Source organism: Pholis gunnellus (assembly GCF_910591455.1).
Source record: "Pholis gunnellus genome assembly, chromosome: 4".
NCBI classification, from domain to species: domain Eukaryota; kingdom Metazoa; phylum Chordata; class Actinopteri; order Perciformes; family Pholidae; genus Pholis; species Pholis gunnellus.
The window spans coordinates 6210406-6233070 of NC_136530.1; the positions used below are offsets into that span (position 1 = coordinate 6210406).

A 22665-nucleotide genomic window follows, 5' to 3' on the forward strand; every position below is an offset into this window, starting at 1 on the left:
TCAACATGCTAACATTATTATTGTGACCATGTTAGCATGCTGAAGGTAGCATCTTGCTCAAAGCACTGCTGCTTCTAAGCGCAGCCTCACAGAGCCGTTAGCGAGGCTGTAGACTCTTTGGTCTTGTTTTATAATTACTTAAACAACTCTTGTGCATAATCATTGTTTTCCTCTTCATTTAACTTTTCACTTTCTATTACTAGAAGCATTTATTGAGCTGTCCCCACTGCAAAAAGGGCTGCGGTTTCTATAAACTGCAGTGAACGGCAGCAACCACAACTACTTTTGGATACAATAAGTTTAAACCATTCTCCTCTTTTTTTAAACACTATTTTTCTGTGAGAATCTCTTCAAACTGAAAACACCGAGCTGGTAGTGTGAATAAAGAGAAGGCAGAAATCACAGCCCTTAACGGCCTAGATAGAAGAAAAAGGCAGCGAGAGAGAGTCAGGTCGTTGTGCTCAGCTGGCATTACGCCGGATCCTCCCTCAGCACTCGCCACTGCTTTGTCACCGACACCACAGCGTGTCCCTGGAGAGGTCGGGCCATGTCATGAGAAGAAAAAAAGCCTGCGGTAGATAGAGGAGGGGTGATGGAGGGAGAGGAATAGACGGGCTTTAGAGCTAATAGCTGAGGATTGAGATGGGGAAGTAATTACGAGCGCACAGACAAAGACTACACACGAATGGGTGTTCCTGAGCTCCTGGCACACATCCACACAGCGGAGGGCAGGAAGTTGTTCGCGCCGAGTGAGGAAGTAACCCCATTTCCTGGAATTGCTGCACAAGCCTCTATATCCAGCAGGCCAAGCGGTCGTTGTGGCAACTTGCAATAAAATACCCCGTAGCTCAGCGTGGAGGGAGGGAGATGATGCTCAAACCAAACACTGTTACCCTGAGGGGAGCTTTACTGGCCCACACAAACAGCAGACCAACCAACCAACCAACATGGGGTTTTTAAGGCTTTTAGTCTCGCGGGTCAGCTTCGGTGAAGAAGACGGTAGAATACTGTAAGAAACAGATCCGTGTCACCACACACAGCAAAGGTGTGCGATTACAAAAACTGTCTCAAGTTAATCCCTAAGATCTTTATCAGGGCAAATCAAGACATTTATTAAATGTAACAGTATCCGCATTAAACCTGATCCATTTCCGATCCTTTGTTCAATGTAACCCACTGCAATCTGGGTAAATCAACTGTCAAAAACAGGGTAATTGTAGGGTAGGGTGATTTTTAAACTAAACGGCGTTACAATAGAAAACTCCCTTGGGGAATAACTACTCAGTGCGCAGGTTGTGTGTGGAACGTGGGAGACGGTTTCCAGAGAGCCCTTTCTGCCAGAAATCTCAGCAAACATGCTTAGTTAGAAAGAAATATCATGATTTGGGTTCAAATGAACCCTTTCTGGCAGAAAGCCCTGAAGGCAATTTCCTCCCATGTGTGCGTAACATTAGCTGTGGACTTAGAAGAGCATTGTGTGACCGGTTTAGGCTTTTTGTCTGGTTTTTAAATGCAATAACTCCTCAGGACACAAGCCAAATGTTCCGTGTCTTGCTTGCCACCTGCCGATTAAAGTGAAACGGGTTAGCCCCGAAAGTCTGGAAAAAACTTCAGCCCATGCTCACTTTAAGTGGACTGACCTTTAAAGTTGGACCAGCTATTCTCCTTTTAGAAACAGAAATTCAAAAGCTTAATAGATACAAGGCTGAGCCCGTAGTCTCAGCTGATGAAAGTGAAATTAAGTTGGAGGGCAAAAAAATCCTCACTGGGACAGCCCCAGTAATTACCCTCCCAACCTCTCAAATGAGACGAGACGGTCGCCCTGCTGTTGTAATCACTGGGAAAAGTTGGGAGAGTCTCATCTAAAAGTGCAGGCCTGCTGGCTCGGTGTGTGTGTGTGTGCGCGTGTGTGTGTGTGTGTGTGTAGAAAGAGACAGACAGACAGAAACAGGGAGAGCAGACCAGACGAGGCCAATGTAGGGACTTTCCCTTTGCTCAGTCAAAAACTTTTTTTTATAATAACGAAAACACTTAGGCTTATTGTGCAGACATGTTCAGTTACGTCACATTGTTTTACATTGTTGTGATATTATGGATTCAGAAGCACATAGTACAAAGTCAAACTCCCCTTCATGCTACGAAGTCAAACGTTTGTTTTCAGAGTGTATTTCAGATCTCAGGCTGTGACAGATTCCGGTAAAATATTATTTGTTAGAATTAATTTAGGTATCAGAATTGAACCACCAGTATCCGTGACAGTATAATGTCAGCGGGGAAAAACTATATCTCAATATGAGATGCATGGTTGTTTAACTATTGGTTTAGCAAACATAAAGTCCTCTCTCTCACCTCTCCCCTCATGTTTCTTTCTTCTGACTTCTTCTATGAATTACAACTGGTTCCTACAGAGGACTAAACTAATACTGCGAGCCATTACAAAGTGTTTCCGTCTCCTAGCTGATGTGCCCTGCCTGCCTGTCTCCAGGATTACGGGCCTGCGTTGGCCGAGGAATGCGGGCCGCAGTAATTCCCTGTTAATTTGTTAACCTGTTCAACAGTGCAGACACAACGCTCTGTAATCCCCTCGACCTTCACAGTCACAAACACCACCTCCTACAGAAACAGCGCACCGAACTTCATTCACATTTTGAGCGGTATTTATTTAATGCGGGAGGATCAAAGCCACTAAGAGCAAAACTGGTCAAGCAGGCGCTGCCGCCGTATTAGCACTGCGAACCAAAATGGTGACACAGGCCACTGACTGTGACTTCCAACTTGTCCGATATGCATTTCAACTTCAAGACCGTAAGCAGTCGGTCTTGAAGTTGAAGTCTATTCTGAGCCATGTGTAGAAATACAGACACGCATGCATCTGGAGCACAGCACCACAGACGTTCATGCACTGACTCATTCAGTTCGACACATTATTTACTACTTACTCCCACTGCAACCAACAAGTACGGGACCGAAGACACATGTGGAGGCCTGGCTTTTTTAACTACACTACTAATCAAAAGGGTGGAGAAGACGGAACTGACTAGCCTATAACCTGAAAATCGAGCACAGAAGCTTATAGCAAAAAATGCTCGTAGTGAGACTACAGGCATGCTGAGAGATGAGAACGAAGCCACCGGGAAAGCTTAAGAGGGTGTCACGGAGAAGACGTCCTAAGCCACATTAATAAAACAGCCACAAGGCAGTGGGAAGAGCTGGTGGTCAGTAAATAACGCGGCACCGTGGGCCACTCAATAAATATCTTTGTCTTCCTAGCACACGGCGAAACAGAGGGCGAAGCATGGCAAAGATAAATCACATTTCACACCAGGCTCCAGCTCGGGACAGATGCAAGTAAACCATGGGCGGCACAATTGACGGCCTTTGTCGGTTCATATCCACAATGCAGCACATACACACACACACACACACACACGCAAATAGAGCACACTCGTGTCAGCTGTCTGCTGTTTGCACCGGGCAAATATGTGCAACGATCCCGCATGCCCACGCAACAGGGGCAACGCTATGTCATGTGCCACCAAGATGGCACCTACGCTTCCTCAAGATCAGATGTACGGTCCACGAGAACACTGTGTAGCACAGTATTAGCAAGCGTCTTTCTGCATCACCACAGAGGGGCTCCATTGGCCTCTACAGGCCCAGAATTATGATTGAACAGCAAATGAGCATCTATTCTTTTTTTGAGGAGGAAGACTTTAGCAACGTGTTCATCTCAATTAGCAAAGCAAACCAATAAACCTCAATGGCAAATGCCGATGCAGCCTCTGGTGTGCTGTGACTGGTAGTTCAACAATGTGTCACAGATCACCTTATCCAGTCAGAGCTTAGTAACTCTGAGCAAAAGGACAATAAAAGACCAATTTCCACTGTCACAGGAACAACATGCTTTAGCAGATCCTGAGCAGCAAGAAATGTAACAACTGGCCGGCTTTTATTGTGAAAAAACGAGAGGAAGTGCAGCTGTATTTGTCACTGGGGTTAGCAACAGATGGCCAACTCTTCACACAATGGTTTTGTTGGCGAACCATTTTTAATATTGAAAAACAAAAGAACAGTGAACTGGTAAATTAAAAAAGCTGCAGACTACAGGTGCTTATTGCAGAATGGGTAAACCTCAAACCACCTCCATGTCATCAAGGTAAACAACACCTTATTCCATGCCATCCTGTCATAATAAACCACTAGCGCCTCGCACGCACCACAAGCTGTGATCACAGTTCCTCATACGGCGCAGTGTTACAACTATTTGGATGTTCAGCTTTAAGATTTGTTTACAGTCACGCGAGGCACCGTGGCAGCCGGGCCTCCACAGATGGCGCGGGCCTCGTCAGGTGGCGCGCCGACTACAAACGCTCAAAAAAAGGCGTCTATGCTCATGCGCTGGTCGTCGCAGTATTCTCCAAGACGCCAGAGTCTGTGCAAACAAAATACACTGTGAAGAAGCAAGGAGTCAACTAATGTTACCGGCAAAACGTCATAAACTAAACAAGGAGGGAGTTGTAAATAACTGTTGACTCATACCACATACTCATGGACATACTTTATCACCTGTAGCCTACATAATCCCTGTGTAGAAAGAAGTCAATAATTAAAATGAAACAAAGGTCGAATGTCCTGTAAAAAACTAAATTGATTTGGCTTGCAAAATATTTACTCAAGCGTAGATTGTTCAGACTTCCTGTTTCTAAAGCGTTTAGAAACCAATTAGTCGACATGTTAGCAATGCTTTCATTATTAAACTATTGAGTGAAAGCCCTGTCTGAAAAATTAAGAGGTGCACTTCAAACCGACGCAACAACTCGGTTAGCCTTCGCGCTCAACACGAAAGTCGTTAAGACGTCATTTTCTGGGGCGCTCACCTTGCGCCGGCGTCACAACGGCATCCATAAACCAAGCAATAGTGGAACAAAGGATAAATGAAGATGGAGAGGGAAAGGAAAAGAAAATCATGGTGCACAATGTGTGTGTGTGTGTGTGTGTGTGTGTGTGTGTGTGTGTGTGTGTGTGTGTGTGCGTGCGTGCGTGCGTGCGTGCGTGTGTGTGTACGAGCGTGCGTGTGTATGTGTGTGTGTGTGTGAGAGAGGCTGAACAGAGAGGGAGGGAGGAATGTCAAACACCAACAACATTCCACTGCCTCTCCTTGCACTGCCTGCAGCACTTTTTCATTGTATTTTCTGCTTTTGTGTAACTTTGTTCACAAGTCACCTATATACTCCGTGAAAAAAAATAAAAAACGTGAGAAAGAATAGCAAGGCTGCATGTATCCACTCTGAGCTAAAAAGACGAGAAAAAAAAAGAAAAACACGAGAGATGAAATCGGTGTCCCTGCCTCGGCACCCTTACATAAAGGCTAAAGTCTTATTGCACATTTCTCAGAGCAAACACTGAAATTCACACTGGTAGAAAATATGTAATGTAATGTATATTATTGGGAATGATGAGAAACATAAATTCATGAAAACGTGCTATTTTATCTTAATCAGAAACATCTTACAATGTGTATGCACCTTTGTATTAGAAGCACAGCTTTACAATCATTTCAGAATAAAATGCATTTCACTGTGAGTTATGGAGAAAACAAACATGCACACTGTGAGTCACTGTGTTTTCTTTTTACGTGTGCTTTTCTATATTTTACAATATATTTGGTTTTTGCAATGTCAATGCAAAAGAATGTTTCATTCATCTGAGTCATTCCCAATTAACAGTGAACGACCCAAGGTCCGAGTACTTGAGGACCTGCTATCAATGGAAACTAATGAGCTAATTCATTAAAGACTGCACTAGAAAGACAGTTATCCCTTTGTATGCCATGTTAAATACATATAGACATAGCTGGCATTGAGAAATTAATATAATTTCCAAGTGCATCTAGTTTCCCAACTTCACCACACACATCCCATCCTCGCCTCGTGACCTAACCACACCGACTCACACATATTGATAATAAATACAAAATCAGCTCGTGTCCTCTCCTTCATCACTGTCAAGCTCTCTTAATTCAGCAGGGCAGTCTAAACATGGTTAAGTGTCCATTTTGAATGATTTCTCTCCGCTGTTCAACATCTGGGCAGCGGTGCGACTCAGACTGAACACTCACAGTTAGTAGCGAGTCATAGTATTAACCAGACTTTAACCCATTGAAGTGTGACACAGGGCGACGTATGGAGATGTACTGCCAATTACAGCCTTATAAACTACGTGAAAACACTCACAACAAAATACTGGTAAAATACTTTCAACACGTAAGCCTTCCACCTGTGGTTACTTTCAGGAGCATCTTTGTTTTGCTTTTCCCAAAAGTAACTTTTCAAAGTAAGAGCAACAAAGTAGCTAAAGTGTGGACGCAGTGTGTGTGTGTGTGCGTAGAGATGAAGAGGCAACAAAAAACGTGATCATGACAAGTTATGAAGTATTATCATCAACAACTTACCCAAAGAGAGGTGAATGAAGCAGAAGACAAAGACTAGTGATTTGCCCGAGGAGAAACCGGGGATCTGCTCCATATTGTCTTTAAAATCCACATAAGGTCGCGAGCCCAAAGTTGAGCTGTCTCCCGCGGGACGGTTATAGTTCTCCAAAAAAGTCTCGTTGGAAACGAGCTCTCACACAATTAAGATGAGGAAAAAAACGACTCGTAACGCCAAAATTACAACATGTTAGTATTCCTCACATGTATTCTACGAGTCGTTACGTTAAGAAAAAACGTTTAAAATACACAAATTAAACTTGTAGTAGTCACACACGGCACCCAAAAAAAAAAGTCTTCCACCTCTCTGCGCTCACCAGTCACTGGAGTCACTGAGAGTGAAGAAACGAAAACACAGATCCTTCCGCTGAAGTCAGAAGGGGATCTATCGACGGGCTTAAAAGATGGTGAAAACGTACACGCTTGTGTCTAAATAAGAGAGTTTTGTCACCGCTTTAGCAAATTCGCATTACTCGATATTATCCTTCATGTTATCATGGACACAACATTAAAAAAAACACAACAGAAGTTGAAGTATGCTTTCTCTGTGTCGCCGCGGCGGAGGAATTTTTTTTCTTCTCATTTTTCTACTTCTCGGAGCCTGGTATGACTCAAAATTAACCCGTTCAATGATTTTTTTTTCTTCTTCTTATTTTTTCCTCCCATGAACTGCACGTTTTTTCCGCGATATGTCTTTGAACACCCACTCTTCACTTACTTTTTTCGTTATCACAACTGTTAGTGCTAGGGTTCATTTCTGCAGCGTTTTCACCTAAAACTGGTTATGAGAATCTGGACTGTGTCAGACTTTGTAGAAACAGAAACAAAAGTTGGGTAAACAACGACTTCCAGTGAACTTCAATTCATTCCGTTAGATGTGCTTGAGGATCCATACACCGTGATTTTGGGACTGACTCATGACATCAAAGGAATGATCATGTTTGCCGTTTACCTGCAGGTTTCAGGTTAGTCAGCACTTACTCAGGTGCAGATACAGTTCAAGTTCTGCAGTATAGTTCCAGCCCTCAAGTTAAATGTTGTCGGACTATTTTGGTGGGGTCTTTAATACTATAAAATATATATATATCTTGGGGAAGTGTCAGAAGAATGTAAGTTTCATAAAATAGACAATACAACAATAATCTATATAGATTCTTTTTTCAAAAATAGAAACATTACCATAACTCTAGATATTATATTTTCTTGATTAACAGGGAGAATAATCATCAACAACAGTTGCAGCCCCAGTTATCATACAGGTTCGGTTTTCAGTAGCCTATAATGAAACATTGTCCTTGTTCACCAGAAGCAGAAGTGTTTTAATCACATCATTTCTGGAGAGCAAGGTTCGACTTTAGTACCAAAATCTAAAACACGAGTGAAGCCCAGCGCTGCCCTTTAAACTCCCTCACTCATGCAAAAGACATACACTCACACTGGCTTTCTAAACTGTTAGTGACCACGGTAATCCCAAACTAATTATCCCGTATCAGCCTGAATGATCCAGGTGTAAATCACTGGCTCATCACAATAACAAGGCCACGTCTCATCCCAGTGATTTGTTTGTCTTTACACCCCGTTAGAGAAACATTGCAGAGCCTCCTGCCGCTGCGACCGGCCCTCTGTCCCCTATTCAACCCTGCTGAAAGGCCTGGAACCGGAGGGGAGCAAATTGATCTCCTCAGGGGTCCGGACTGACAATGCTTTTGTTGCTGTGGCCAATGTCAAGCTCTTGCTCTCCAATGCGTGGTTGGGTGTCAGGTGCTGGCACCACAACAAACGTTGTTCAGGCATTTGGTCAGATGCTGTTTTCTGTGGATAAACCACGTGTCGCACTAGCTTATTCTTCTTATCTTTCACTAAAACATTTAAATCCACTGCCACAAATGCGTGGCCTTCTGAGTCGTGTCGTGCTTTTTTCGTCCTAAATTAAATTCAGAATAATACACTTTCATACTTCTCTTATTTCACGGTAAAGCCGTCGGTCATGTGAGCCCTCTGATAACGTTATATAAATCACATCAGAGGATCACTCTTTTTTGTCTGCAGCACTGTTTTCCTAATGATGTCACTCCAGATGTGGGCCTCTATAGTTTGGGGGAAGATGGGGCGAGGAAGGGTGTGGATCTGCCTCGTGAGCAGAAAATGCTGATTAGTTCCTCCTTGCCATTGCGCTGATAAAAGGCGTCCACCACAGAGGCCTGACACAGTTTCAAAGAGGAAAAAACAAACAAAGTATTGGGAAGGCTCAAGTCTCACTGATGCTTTAAATCCCTTTGAACCACCTTTGTAATAAATACATCAACAGCCTCAACTTCAATCTCTTGTTGGAGAAAAAGAAAAACACTTCAAGTGTATCAGGTAATAAAAGCAGATTACATCATTACAGTTTTGTTTATATTGAAAACATTTACAAAACACGTAAAAAATGTGTTTGCAGTAAATACAGTAAATCAATGAACTTCAGCTTTAATACAGCACATTTTGCATCCGCTTCATGAGCATGAGTTGTTTGTTTATTTTTTTGTTATTTCAGGTTTTGCTTCACAGAGAAGTGTTAAAAACTTGGCCTGGATCTGAGCCGTCGGCCTCCGCCACGCCAGTTAGAGAGCTGCTTTCATCGACGTTGGAGCTCTTCACACTGATTCGGAGTTCATCCGTCAGGGTGACTCCAGCTGTCAGGGCTGCAGATTTATACTGCAGAACATAGCGTTCGCGGCGTCGATGTAAAGGGCAGATAGTAATGACTGATTACACTAGAGAGGGCATGAGTGCGTGTGTGAGTGTGCTTGTGCACTCTCCTTAACCATAAACACGCCATCTTCCCCCAACTTGATAGCCATGGGAAACCAAATCAGGGCTTGTAATTCAAGGAGAAGTCACCCGGCCTTTACGTTCTGAGATGGCAGGCAGGAGAGGCAGCATGAAGTGTATATACGATGCCTTTCTATAATTAGTAGCGGCAGGGACTGATTCACTTTTCCCAGCTGTGACAACTAATTTGCCAGCGTAAACATAACCGAGGCAGGTCTGCTTCGTGGTTCTGGATGCTTCTATGCGCTTCAGAGTCACTTAATACTTCCTATTAAGCTTTTTTTTGCACCAGAGTATTTTGCAAACCTTTGAAAGCAGCTACGTATGCTACACTGAGATCGGGTTTAGTTAACACAAGTGTTGACCAGCAGGCATTGGGTGTGAAGTTTTTATTTCCCCTCCCCGTGCCCTCGCCAGACGGAAGCATCGGCTGTCTAATATCGTCTTTACTGGGTAAGCAGATCTGGGGGACAGGAAGCTAAAGGGTATATTTAGTGTTGATTATCACCTCCTTTCTCACTGACTGTTGTAAGAGGAAAAAAGCAGCGCATAGACAGCTTTTACATTTGTGTGACATGTGCAATAGGGTAAAATGTTTGAACTCAATCCGCTGGGGCAGAAGGCGGTGTTCTTCTCTGTGGCCATGGCCTTGATAACAAGTAGTATTTAAGAGCATATCGCTTCAGTTGAGTTTCAGATCTCCTTGAGACAAGCGTGAACGGCGAAGGTTCGACCACTGGAGCCGCGTAATCAAGATGAGAAGCCACATGGTGTGTAATTTACAGAGAGATGCAGAGCTGATTTAAGGGTTGCCAAATATTTAATCACAGCAAATCATTTTTTCCTGTGTGAACTTAGGTTATATGAGTCAAATGTCAACATCGGGGTAGATAATGTGCACACTTTATAAAGAACACACATCGGCACTAAATCAGTGTAATCATTGACTTGGTGGGAAGTAAACATATCGGTGCAAGGTTTTTTTTTTCACTGGCCTGAGTTTTTAATCATTTGCTGCAGAATAGCCATACATAAATCATTTCAGAGTGTAATCACTGCATGTAATCCTTCAAAAAACGGATTCACCGTACAGCCCATTAGGATTGACCCGAGGCTGTGTAATTATTTGATTCATTGTCCAGCTGATGAATCACTTTGTGAACCCCCATCACTCAGCCAACAGCAGCATGTCGTTGATACGTGTAGCTTTTGGACATATAGTGTATGTTACACTAAAGTAGCGTTTTGCAGATGTCAACTTCCTTTAGGAAAGCAGGGATTTTGTGAGTACGTTCGTGTGAGAAACCAAGATGGTGTGTGTGTGTGTGTGTGTGTGTGTGTGTGTGTGTGTGTGTGTGTGTGTGTGTGTGTGTGTGTGCGTCATGGCGTTCCACCGTGGTCAAAGGTGGAGAGTCAGCGAGTGTGAGGGCCCGATGTGACCAAGCGTGATGTGGGCAGAGACCTCAGCCAAGGGGTCGCCCATGAGGAGAAAATGGGAGTTGGCATAGAGGTGAGGAAACAGGTGATGAAGGACAAGTGTGAGGAGGAGGAGAAGGGATGTGTGTGTGTGTGTGTGTGTGTGAGTGTGTGTGAGTGTGTGTGGGTGTGTGTGTGAACACATCCTGTAAGTGACCTATAGGGCTCTGGCAGGGCAAGGTGGAACGGGAATGTGTGGTTGTGTGTGGATGGGATCCTCCCTCGAGCGCCCCTGCCTGCCCACCGTCACCCCACACTAGCAGTCTATTTATATTGCGCTGTGGGAAAATAACGGCCCCGGCAGTGTCATCTGGGTTCTGCTAGGTTTATACTCTACACCCACACACACATAACACCGCCACGCTTCCCAACTCCCCCAGTCACAAACAACTTGAGGATAAACTATAGAGCATAATTAGCATATTCCTTGCACACTGCTGGTGCTCTCTGTTATCCTTGAGCCATCTTAAAACAGGATTCTGATGTTTTAGGACGCTTTAGATTTGACTTAGATTTATGCAAAGGAGCAAGTCGCCGAGCTACAACCTGATGTTTTTTTTAATGCCTTTCAGGAACACTGATGCCATGATTAGAAAACTGATTTTGAATACACATGCACATGCACATGCACACACACACACACACACACACACACACCCACACACACACGATGCCCTCATGTATGCAAGATTGTCATTTGAAGAGAGCAAACACTTCTCAGTGATGTAGAAATGGGCTTCAGGAATGAATATAGTTGCAGCAAACACGCAGCAACTGAATGGATCTATAGCAAAAATGTTTCCACAAAAGGCCGATAGGGATCACATTTTGAGTTATCGCTTCAGTGCGGTGCCTCCTGTAGCCCGATTCAGTGAGGAAGTAACTCACCATTAGCATGATGAATGTCATGTGGAAACTATGGTTATGTAACCTAAACCCTGAACTATGTGGCAACAAATGTGACAGGGCATTAAACAGCCTTCACCAAAGTTAAAGATAAAACAACGTTTTTTTTAGTTTTTATGTGACTTTATGAGAAAATAATAGCTTATGAGTAAAATAACAACAATCAGTCCCTCAAACTGGGCCTGATTTACTGAAGGGGGTTTTTAGTGGAGGGCCTGACCTCTGCATGTAATCCACTGCTGGTGATGTTTGGTTTTGAGAAAGGTCTCAGTGAGGGCAACTCTGCCAACTCCCACCCAAGGTTGTCTCAACATAAATACATTAGGAGACGCACATTTCAAGCACAGATGTATGCACACTTGTGCATGCGCCAAAACATAAACACACAAAAATACTGACACGCACATTTGGACCCATGCCCTGCTCCCTGAGGCCCAAGGGGCGCAGTAGGTCAAACTAATCTGCCACAGTCCATGATGTTTACCACGCTGACGGGATGAGAACAGCCGGGACGGGAGAAGTCACACTGAAAGATAAACAGGATTAAAACACAGAATGTGGGTTGAAGTGATCAAGTGCACAAATGATTGGTTTGGTTTTATTCCGCCATAAAAGAACAGATATATAACATGCTTGCCCAAATGTGTAAAAACTCCAGATGACCTGGGAAAAAAAGATTCAAATCACATGAAAGCGTGACACATCTCTACCTGGTGGAGCCTTTTCCAGCATTTTCTCCACGCTCAATTCATAACATGCGTGCAGAGCGTGTTTCTCTGCATGTTTGTGTGTTTAACTCACACGCTGGAAGTTATAGAGAGTGTAAAGTGGCTGTGCTCTGCATATCTTCCAGGGTTAATTGTATCATAAATTCTCAAGCTGCTAAAAGTCAGGCATGGCTGGAATTCACACTTGAGTCCTCACTTTCTCACAGGCGCAGCTCCGCATTGTGTGTGTGCGCGCTTGTGTGTCAGATATGACACTATTAATAAACCAACATTGTTATCTGTTTGGAGAGATTCAGAGATGAATGGGAAACGCTGGGAAATGAGAGAAAGCTTAAGCGCCACATTTTGTAAAGAACTTTAGTGGCAAACGATTTTCGACCAGGTAGTAAGTCTGAACAAAGAGTCTCTCCCAGTGTGACATACATTTATGTGTGTGAATGTCTTTTCTTTCTCACTTTCACTCATATTTCTTTCTTCAGTGGTGGGAAAAAAAGGGTTGTTTATTACATCCGTTTTATTACAGAGTTAAAGGTCTGCTCTTTTCTAGCTATAGACTCATGCAGTATTATGACGGTAAGGTGTGTGGGGGGGGGCATCGTCGGTGTGTGATGAGGTGATAAAGAACACACAGAGTGCAGAGCAGGTCCAGGCCTGAGGAAAACACTCCACACTGACCCCCCCTGTGAGAAGTTCCCGGTTCCCAGGACCCAGTGTGTGCGTTTGGGGGGCAATAACTCACCGGGTTCCTTGACTTCCTCTTTCGGCCTTCTGCGTTTTATGACCCTCTCCTCTGCCATACAGCTGCTCTCTACGCAGCTTCCCTGTGCTCTGATTGGACAAGGCGGGAGTCTGAGGGAAGAGGATGAAAGGGAAGAGACAGGGAAGCAGCTGGGATGAGGTGGGAAGCTGGCTTGATATGGGGATGGAACGCGTTTTATTTTTTATTATCATGGCCATTACAGATGATAGATGGACACAACTTCCTTGTTGTGCTCCACACGTACCTTTCCACCACACTGCAAATGGACAGAGGGAAACCACTAGCCTGATATTCATACTGAATTCCCTTTTTTCCCCCCAATATGCATCAGTTCTATTCGATTGGCTGAACAAAAGTTTGATGTGAAATTAATAAAACAGTAAAACAGTTTTCTTTTTCAAGCCCCTTTCTTTAAAATCTGCAGGGAAAGAAAGAGTTTAGATTGCGTTTCCTTTGAACTGTCCATGGTGAATTTACAGTAAATGATCATTAAAAGCCTCTTCAATAAATCCCTCTGGGATGAAAGTTACCCAATTTGGGTCAATATAGCACCTACAGTACTAATGGGTAGAAAACCAGCCAAGACAGTTGTTTTGACTCAGTCTTGGTGTCAGCGACATGATTCTAGGAAAAGCAGTGGTGGCCGCTCGCTTGGTCCGCCGATTTGATCCAGACTAAAATATTTCAAAAACAATGAGATGTATTGCTGTGAAAGTTTGTAATGGCGTTCATGGTGCCCAGAGGATTCATCATAATGACTCTGATGAGCCTCTGACTTTTTCCATGAGGGTGACATTTGTGATTTTCAGGGAAATATCTCAACAACTATTGGATGGATTGCCGTAACATTTGCCACAGATATTAAAGGTCCCGAGAGGATACATTCTAATGACCTTGGAGACATATACTCGATGGATTGGTACCACATGTTGTACATTTATGTATATTTATGTTTTATAGATCAAGTATCTTGGTGATACCCTGACTTTTTTTTTAAACAATTGTGTTTTCCCATTTAAATAGCTCGGAAACTCTTGAATGGATTGCTGTGAAATTTAGCACAGACATCCACAGTCCTCTGAGGTTGAAGTGTGAAAGCTGTGATCCCCTTATCTTTCACCTGGGCCATCATCAGGTAAACATTTCTGTTTGCCCGATACTTAAGTTTATGACCAAATACCCGTAAAACGGATGACATTCCCATCCGCCTCAGCTTATTAGCAAATGTTAGCATGCTAACACGCTAAACGAAGATAGTGATCATGGTAAACATTATACCCCGGCATGCTAGCATTGTCATTGTGACCCTGTTACCATGCTAATGTTGACATTTAGCTAAAAGCACCACTGCGCCAAAGCACAGCCTCACTGATTTTCTAGTATGGCTTAGTTTATTGAACTAAACTATAAAGGTAAGAATCTTTTTTTAGACTTATATGTGTCACTATATGTGTATCCTTTGCAGGTAAAACTTGTGCTTGTTGTGTTGCATATGTGTGTAGAATCTGTTTATAGAGGTTAGGTCAAAACTGGGTCAAATTAACCCGGCACTGTGCCAGAGCCTGACTGATCCAAACTAGGTCCGTTTTAACCCGGTGATTTTTTTTGCATGCTTGTCTGAGGGTGTCTTTTTTTTCTTTTCTGTCACATCCTGTCAGAGAACGAGGTCTAGTCACCCTCAGGGGAGTAGATGAAGTTGTCAGAGTGTGACAGACCCCTTACAAATACGATCTACGGCGTGGCCTCCTTTTAAAGAGATCAGACGTTCAGTGGACATACATGAGCAACACTCGGGAACAATCAATGAGTTTGCAACTGAACACGCTGTGCAGTCTGTTTGTTGCAGACAAAGTTAAAAGCTCACGTGAAGTTGCCGGAAACACGACTGAAACTCTCTTGCTGTGTCTGAATTTGCATGCTTGATTTTTTCCAGTGACAGTGAGGCGAAGTGGCTGAAGGTCAGGGCCACGGTCACGTTGTTGTGATGTCCTGTTTCTTTAAGATTACACAAGACTCGGGAGAAGTTGAGTGTGCGTGGACGGTCTTGTGGTTGCGTCTGCGCTTTTGACAGGAAATCTAATCAAGAAAGGGTAATAAGAGTTTGCGAGAGTATGAACTACGCAGCACGACCATTTCTTCTTCAATAGTACATGTTTGGAAGGCGCCGCAACCTTTCTACCTGTCTTGGTTTGTGACTTAGTGTGCGCTTGTGTTTAAATCAGGCTGTGTGTTTAGTACATGCACTGTATTCCTGACCCTTGATCACACAAAGTATTTTAATCCAATCAGCTTCGTTTTCACATGACTGTCACACACTCGCCGCTGCTATGGTAACCTGCAGAGGAAGGGGAGAAAGTGCCGGAGTGAGAGAGAGAGGTATGTTGTCCGCTCTTTAATCACTGTGACATTTACGTACAGACACACACACACACACACACACACAGACAGACTTTATAGATTTTACCCAGGTACTCAAGTTTCTTTCTACTTCCTTGTTTCTGACTACACAAAAATGTTAATCTTGCTATTTCAAGAAACTTTAATGCCCTGCACAACTAAAGAATGTGTGGCAGAGGAAGAAAAGACTGTTATCAAGTTTAAACATGTGGGACATTATCTATAACCTCTCCTTTTCATTTTGGTCCTATTTTTCACTGTTACCTTGTTGTACATTTTTGTAATGCATATCTTGAAAATCAATAAAAAAAAGTTGATCACATAAAAGAAGTCCATCGGTTAAAATAATGATATTATTAAAAAAAATATTGAAGAATGAATACAATTGAAGTGTTTTTACTTTTCTGTGTCTGGAAAGTCAGGTTTAAAGGCTGACAGGTTTAAACGTGGAGAGAATGGGCAAGTGGTGACAACTATAGGGAACGACCGAAGCTGACGGCAGATAGATGGCTACAAAGGTGAGCACAGTGTCGTATAACAGAGACACAATTACAAATAAACGGTCATCTGCAACAGAGACAGTGAAATAAAGAGTTTGTCTAAAGATGTTTTCGTGGAACAAGATTACAAAGAAAGATAGCGATCGCAACTGAGGCCAAACTCACAAATACTTACTTCCCTTGAGAGGTGAAAAGGTTAGCCTGTGCCCTGTGGTTTGCTTTTGGCACGCTACCCTCTGCTGCTTCTCATTTCTCCTCTGACATTTCCTGTTCTACCTCAGGTTGAAGAGTCAGCCCGCTGCTCTGTAAGCTCACAATGCTAGTATTTGTTGCATTTATGCGGTAGAAACCTGCATCTGCAACAGTCTGCTTTTTTTTAAAATGTCTTTCTATCTCTCATCCCGGGAGCTGCAGCCTATATTTTCCCGTCCTTTTAAAACCTATGATTTGGAGCTCAGCTAGCAGAAGGCCACTGTCAGCAGCAGAAGTTGCAAGTCAGGTTGATTTTTTAGCCTCATTATTTTATTTATTTTTTCAACTGCATCAGTGCAATAGTGAGCAAAGCACTCTTCCTGCTGGTCAAGAGAGGTATCATCAGACTGTGTTTCTGGTGGCAAACATCATGAAATACCATGGGGGTAAAGTCAAAAATATTTCTGGAAAATACCTGGAGGTGCCCTCTGAGTCACGGAGTATCCTTCTCAGAAGTCGTGGTTGACTTCGCTTTTTTTTAATTGATGTTTTCCCCCCCATCTTTTACAAAGACAGTTCTTTTACTGGAAGTGTTTTGCATAATCTATATTATTCAGACGGTCATAGGAAAAAGATGAAAAGGTTCAATCTCAGGCTGTTTAAATAACAAAGAATGTACAATTCTAACGGCTGTGGTGAGTTCCTGTCTTAGATAACCCACTTTTGCATTTCAACAGCCTCGGATCAGGATCGCAATGCAAACTGGTGGCAATTTGCCGTCTTGTATGTGTATTCTGCATAAAATGACTGAACCAACCAACTTTATAACGCAAACAACTCTTACAGAGATAAAGAACATCTGATGAAGGCCTTCTGACAGAAAGGAAGCGTGTTTTGTGCAAATGATTTTATTCATAGATAGCAGACAGAACAGAAAAGGAGAAGGTGTCCTTTCCGGCCGGGAGCACCTGTGCCTCTCAGCCTGAATTCACCGTTACATTGAGTCTACACGTGGACACTTTATACAAAATGAAAAAGGACCCGACAGACCAGACATGTTTAATGTTTGCACGCCCGGTAACAGAAAGGTGTTGGCCCACACAGTCACGGTGCAACAGACGGTAAAAGGAGCAAGGATACACTCTGCTGAGGTAGGGACTGTACGGAAGTTATTGAAGGGGGGGGGGGGGGGGGGGGGGGGGGGACGCTATTAACATTTTAATTTGGCCCTCTCCTATTAATAATCCAGCCACCCTCTATTTTAGAATAAAGACTAATTAATAGGCTAAACTTATATGATAAAAACAATACTGGCCAACTTTATATGGCACATTACTTGTTGTTGTGATGAAGGCTAAAGTGAAGGAGGTAACAAGATCATTTAATCAATATTAATTGTACACACACACATTTCCATGTTCTGTTTCTCATCATTTATCCTATTAGCTAGTTGACTGCGATGCTAAAAAGTACAAAATAAAATTGACAGGATAGGCCCTTATCACAGCAGGTAAACACAGGGGTAATTAATCACACTCATTATGGGCCTGTTCCATTCAGATTGACCAGGGCCCTGTTATTGTGCATGCTGGCTCACTGCGTTGGCTGTGGAACACTACACAGAAGAGGAGCATGATTCATTCATTACACCTGTGTTTTTTCATGTCAAAATGTCTGCTGTGAAAAGGGCCTGTTGTTGTTATCTGCATATGATAAAGGAAACCTTTATGACCCACTGTGAACACTAAAACAATGTTTTTCTTATATTTGATTTAAGGGCAGAAATATAAAATTAAAAAGGTGCTGAATTTGAAATTCAGAGCCAATCTATGATTGAGGAATTGGCCCTACACGGCTCTCAACATGCCGACGGCAAGCAGCTAACGGTGCTAACAGTGTAAACAACGACAACAGTGCTGATGGAGCTAACAGTGGTTACCTGAGGGGGGAACCAGAGGGTGACGACGATTAGCCAGCCACACACACAGCGACTCACATGCACTCACATGCACGCGTGGCCAGACTGGCTATGTAAACAAAGCACAGAGAAGCTCTGATTACAACACACACAGAGGGAGAGTGACTTCATTCTCTGCTCTGGACGCCATTGTTTGCTGCAATATTAATGCTCTGAATTTCCAATTTAGCACCTTTATTGCTTTTGGCAATAACAAAAAAAAAAAAAACATCATCCTCCTGACTCCCTAATAGTTTTTGTACAGTCCCTCGAGGGATCACTGACTTCCCATAATGGTGAAAAAAAATCTGCTAAAGTATAAACAGGTGAAATAGCCTTTTGCAAGGTGTACATACAATATTAAAACAAAATAAACCCTCAGTCTACTTAAATTACTTTTCTTATTTTTTTCCAAAATCTTTGTAACTGTGTTCCAGGGCCATTACGCCACCACTACTGTGATTATAATGTTAATGAATGCAGATACGATGTGCTCAGGATAAATAGAGTTGTGTTTCTGTATTTTCAGACAGTATGCAAGATTAAATCAGTGCTGGTACAGTTCAGTACAGCTTTGGAAACAGGAAACTTGTTTTTCTCTTCATTTTCCCTCCACACACTTCAAAACCAATCACCTACAAAAACAGAGCAATCAACCCACACAGACACATTCACTTAGTTCCACTCATCTCCAGTATCTCTAACGCATTGTTGAATAGTTTCTAGGAATATTACATGTAATCATTTATAATCAGATCACAACGTCCATGGGACAGGTGAGAACAAAATGGGCGGTGGTATGTCTGCGAAGTCTTATTAAGAGCAGGTCTCCTGTTTTTAGTGTCTGCAGACTCTCTGCAGCTCATTTTTCCACTTCAATACCTCTTTCCTCTTCCTCTCTCAGAGCCACCAGAAGCGCACATAGACAATGAGCATGATGAAGAACACACCGCCGGCTGCCAGCTTGGCATAGGTGGAGCGGGTATTCAGATACTTGGCGTCGCTCCTGTACTTCTTCGACAGGCTGGACAGGTTGCTGGCCTTGGAGTCCAGCGCTGCAGAGAGGAGAGACGGGGAGGAGAGAGGGGGAGGGGGGGTGACGGGAGATCCAAACAAATGAGGAGAGCGGATGAAAAAGGAGGCGAGGGAGACACAGGCCAGGGCAAAAATCAAATGGGAGGATCACAGCGTGGATGTGAACTTTAAATCGTTCGGTGAGAGGAGGACACATCGACGTGGACTCACCAGAGAGAGCCTCTCCTCTCTGCAGCACCTCCTCTATGTTCGCCACCATGATCCTCTGCACGTCCTGGAGCTCCGTGTTGATGCTGCCCAGATTCCTTCTCGCTCGGCTGTCAATGTACGACTTCTTGGTTTTTTGGATGTAGGTGTCTGGTGAGGCACACAAATAATAAAAAGAAGTTAACGGCACAGCTCTGGTAGACTTTTTTTTATCTGTGTGTTTGACCCCCTCTTTGATAGATTTAATCAGTGTCATAATTAACTAGAGGATTGGCATTTGAGTTCGCTCCTATTCATTTTTTGTTCTTGGCAGGTGATGCAGAACTGACCAGCAATGCAAGAAAAGTCAGTCAAAAGTCATAAAATGTAAATGTTAATATGCATCGACAGTGACCTCACTAAACACTCAGAAGAGGCCAATCAACATGAGATACTTCTTCAATGTCATTATGAATATAAATCACTTTCCTTTATTAAGTCAGGCCAAATTAGTCTCTCGTGCCACTTTCAGCTACCTTAACTAAGAAGTATCCCAATGAGTTCCACACAATGTGGTGAACAGACTTTAAATATGGGGGGAAAAAAGCACTGAAGTGAAGAGAGAAGGGCATCGTATGTGTCATCACAACTACACATATCAACATATTAATGCATTTGAGACAAACAGCAAGTCTAAACTTTTCGGCCCAGTTGCTCCGGGCTCTCTTTTCGTCTCACCAAATTCGATGAAGGAGTAGGGCCGGGAGACAGTGGGGACCTTCTTTCCATGCTGCTCATGAAACTCTGCCTGCAGGTCTTCGAGGTAAGCAAAGGCCAGCTTCTTAGCAAAGCTGGCTTCGCACAGCACAAGATAGCACACTCCCTTCTCTATGAAATAGCTGCAGGGAGAACAAGAAGCCGTGACGGAAAGACTTGCAAGTGTTCCACATTCATTTTAGTGTCCTATGCCACTGTGTTGTAATGTTAGGAAATAGCGGGTTTTAACCGTGTTCATGGTGTTCTTCATACTCACTGAAATGACATGGAGCCGGCCTCTAAAGTGCAGCGGGTGGGACTCTGATCGTTCAGCTTCCTGAAGAGCTGCTTAGCTTGACTCTGATATTGCTGAAGGTCCCGACCCATCTGATCAGACGGGGCAGGGGAAAACAAAAAAGCAGATCAGTAACCACACGACTCACTCGCATCTCACACAGAAAATATGGTGTTTACTCAGGGCAAGAAATAGACTTTTGTGTGCTACATTTCACAAGCAAATGTCACTATTGTAGCGCCAGTTAAATGACAGTGTGATTTATTCATTTGTTTGCTTAAGTGCTTGACAAGACCGCCCCCAGAGTCCAGATTTCACACTATTTCCCTTGACGGAGTGCATTTCTTGCCCTGTAAAGCGTGCTGGAAATAAATAGTTGGCACAAAACACTACAGACAGACTCAGCAGTGTGATGCTTTAAGAACAAAAAAGCCACTCCAGCTGTTTGTGGTGAAGTAGGGCCAGAATTTTTTTGGGATGGTTTTCATTTCTGTTTAAATGCAAATGACAGATTCTTTACAGTAACACGGTAGCATCACAGACACACACACGCATGATGTGGACGCACAGAGCAGAGACACAACAAACCTTTTCACTTCCCTTTATGAGAGCAAACAAGAGAGTGAAGGGAGAGATGTTAGACTCCTGGTAAGTCATGCGCAGCAAACATAATGCAACAACTTAACATGGCACAATGCCATCCATTTTTCAACATTTTCTCATATGTTAAGTTTATGTTTGTGTCTATTGGGAGTTTTGAGGAGGGTTCGTGACATGATGCAATAGAACAAGGGATGTTACATCTGAACCACGAGGACATTCTAATAATTAACATAATTTCAGACGGTATTCTTAAAAATAAACAAACACTTCTGATAAGAGATTCCTTAAATGTGTTGTTTCAAAATGGCAAACAAGACATCTACTGAGCAGATCATTTTACAGTTGAAAAACACGCTAGCGCCCTCTGGTGGACATGATATGTAAATGCAACACTTTTTTTTAACTTAACGTAAAATATATAATTTTAACTGTTCGGTCGAACATACATACATGCATCATATGTATATGATCAGCTGAAATATGTATAGATTGACCTGCATTCTGAAATGTTCTGCTGGAAAAGATGCATAACTGTGCCTTTAAATTATTCAATCAAAACTGATAAAGAGCACGTTTTGCAAACCCTCTTTGTTTTTTGGTACAACATATAGATACGTATGACTGTGGAAAGCAGATTTTGAAGACTTAAAGTAGACTGTGTTAATAAGGCACGCATAGCTCACAGGTGAAGTTATGCAATGCTCAAAGGACTAGAAGCAGCATCTGGATTAGGTGAGGGTTCAAACACTGAGTCAGTTGCTCTGTGTACACACAGACAGGCCTCCAGCAGCTAAGTTAGCCAACGTGTCAGTCTAGCATTTGTACACCTTAAGAGGCGTTCACAGCCTGCAGTGATAACAGCGAACAGACAGCTAGCAACAAAAAGGGGAAAAGCTGCTATTTTAACCTGTTCGTCCTCCTGCATTGAGGCGGCTAACGGCAGACCGTCAGCCAGCCGAGCGATCATCGTCAGCAGCACCATCTCTCTCCGCGATGTCCGGCTGTTTCTCCGCGGCCCAGTGAACGTTACAGGGCAAACTGGTTACCAGCGTCTGACGGGGCTGTAAACTGACAACACCGCAGGGCTGACGCGCTGAGCTGGCCGGAAACGCAAGAGCTTTGTGTGTGTGTCACTGCTAAATGGTTCCGTCCTTCTCGTTGTGCGGAGCCAAGTGTCCACAAAATATAGGTTCCGTCTCACTTTGACTTAAACCGTTTTCTTCAGAGATTGGACGTCTGTTTGTGTTTATAGTGGCTATTCTGGTTTATTTTATTTATTTAATGGCCTACTGTATTAATATTACTGTCCCATTGTGTATGATTTACATATTTGTGGTCTTAGACATTAAATAAATAAATAAATAAATACGTAGCTCGAGGTCCACGCACTATGGGGCCACATCCCCTCCCATATGTCCATCCACTGAGGAAGACCGTGAGGTGTGACTGAAAGCACAGGAAAAACGTTAATAAAGAGACAGATTATTTTTGACTGACCGTTTCCATGGTCAAGAACTAAATTTTACGGTTAAATCAGCATCGTTAATTGTCAAATAATGATCAACAATTCGGC

General features: G+C 43.1%; 2 protein-coding genes across 2 annotated transcripts in view; both read right to left on the reverse strand.

Annotated features, from left to right (window-relative positions):
- notch2 (notch receptor 2) overlaps nt 1–6782 on the reverse strand; it is a 40744-nt gene extending 33962 nt beyond the window's left edge. Inside the window, exon 1 of the mRNA XM_079157617.1 lies at nt 6452–6782. Coding sequence (XP_079013743.1) covers nt 6452–6524 — 73 coding nt within the window. The 5' untranslated portion in view covers nt 6525–6782. The remainder of the gene's footprint in view (nt 1–6451) is intronic.
- A 10380-nt stretch (nt 6783–17162) lies between these two features.
- Nucleotides 17163–22172, reverse strand: sec22bb (SEC22 homolog B, vesicle trafficking protein b). The gene is made up of 5 exons (XM_079157626.1): nt 22000–22172; nt 20472–20581; nt 20177–20337; nt 19463–19609; nt 17163–19272 (listed from the first exon to the last, which is right to left on the reverse strand). The coding sequence occupies exons 1-5, from the start codon at nt 22072–22074 to the stop codon at nt 19118–19120; spliced, it is 648 nt and encodes a 215-aa protein (XP_079013752.1). The 5' UTR covers nt 22075–22172; the 3' UTR covers nt 17163–19117.
- Between the last annotated feature and the right edge of the window lie 493 nt (nt 22173–22665).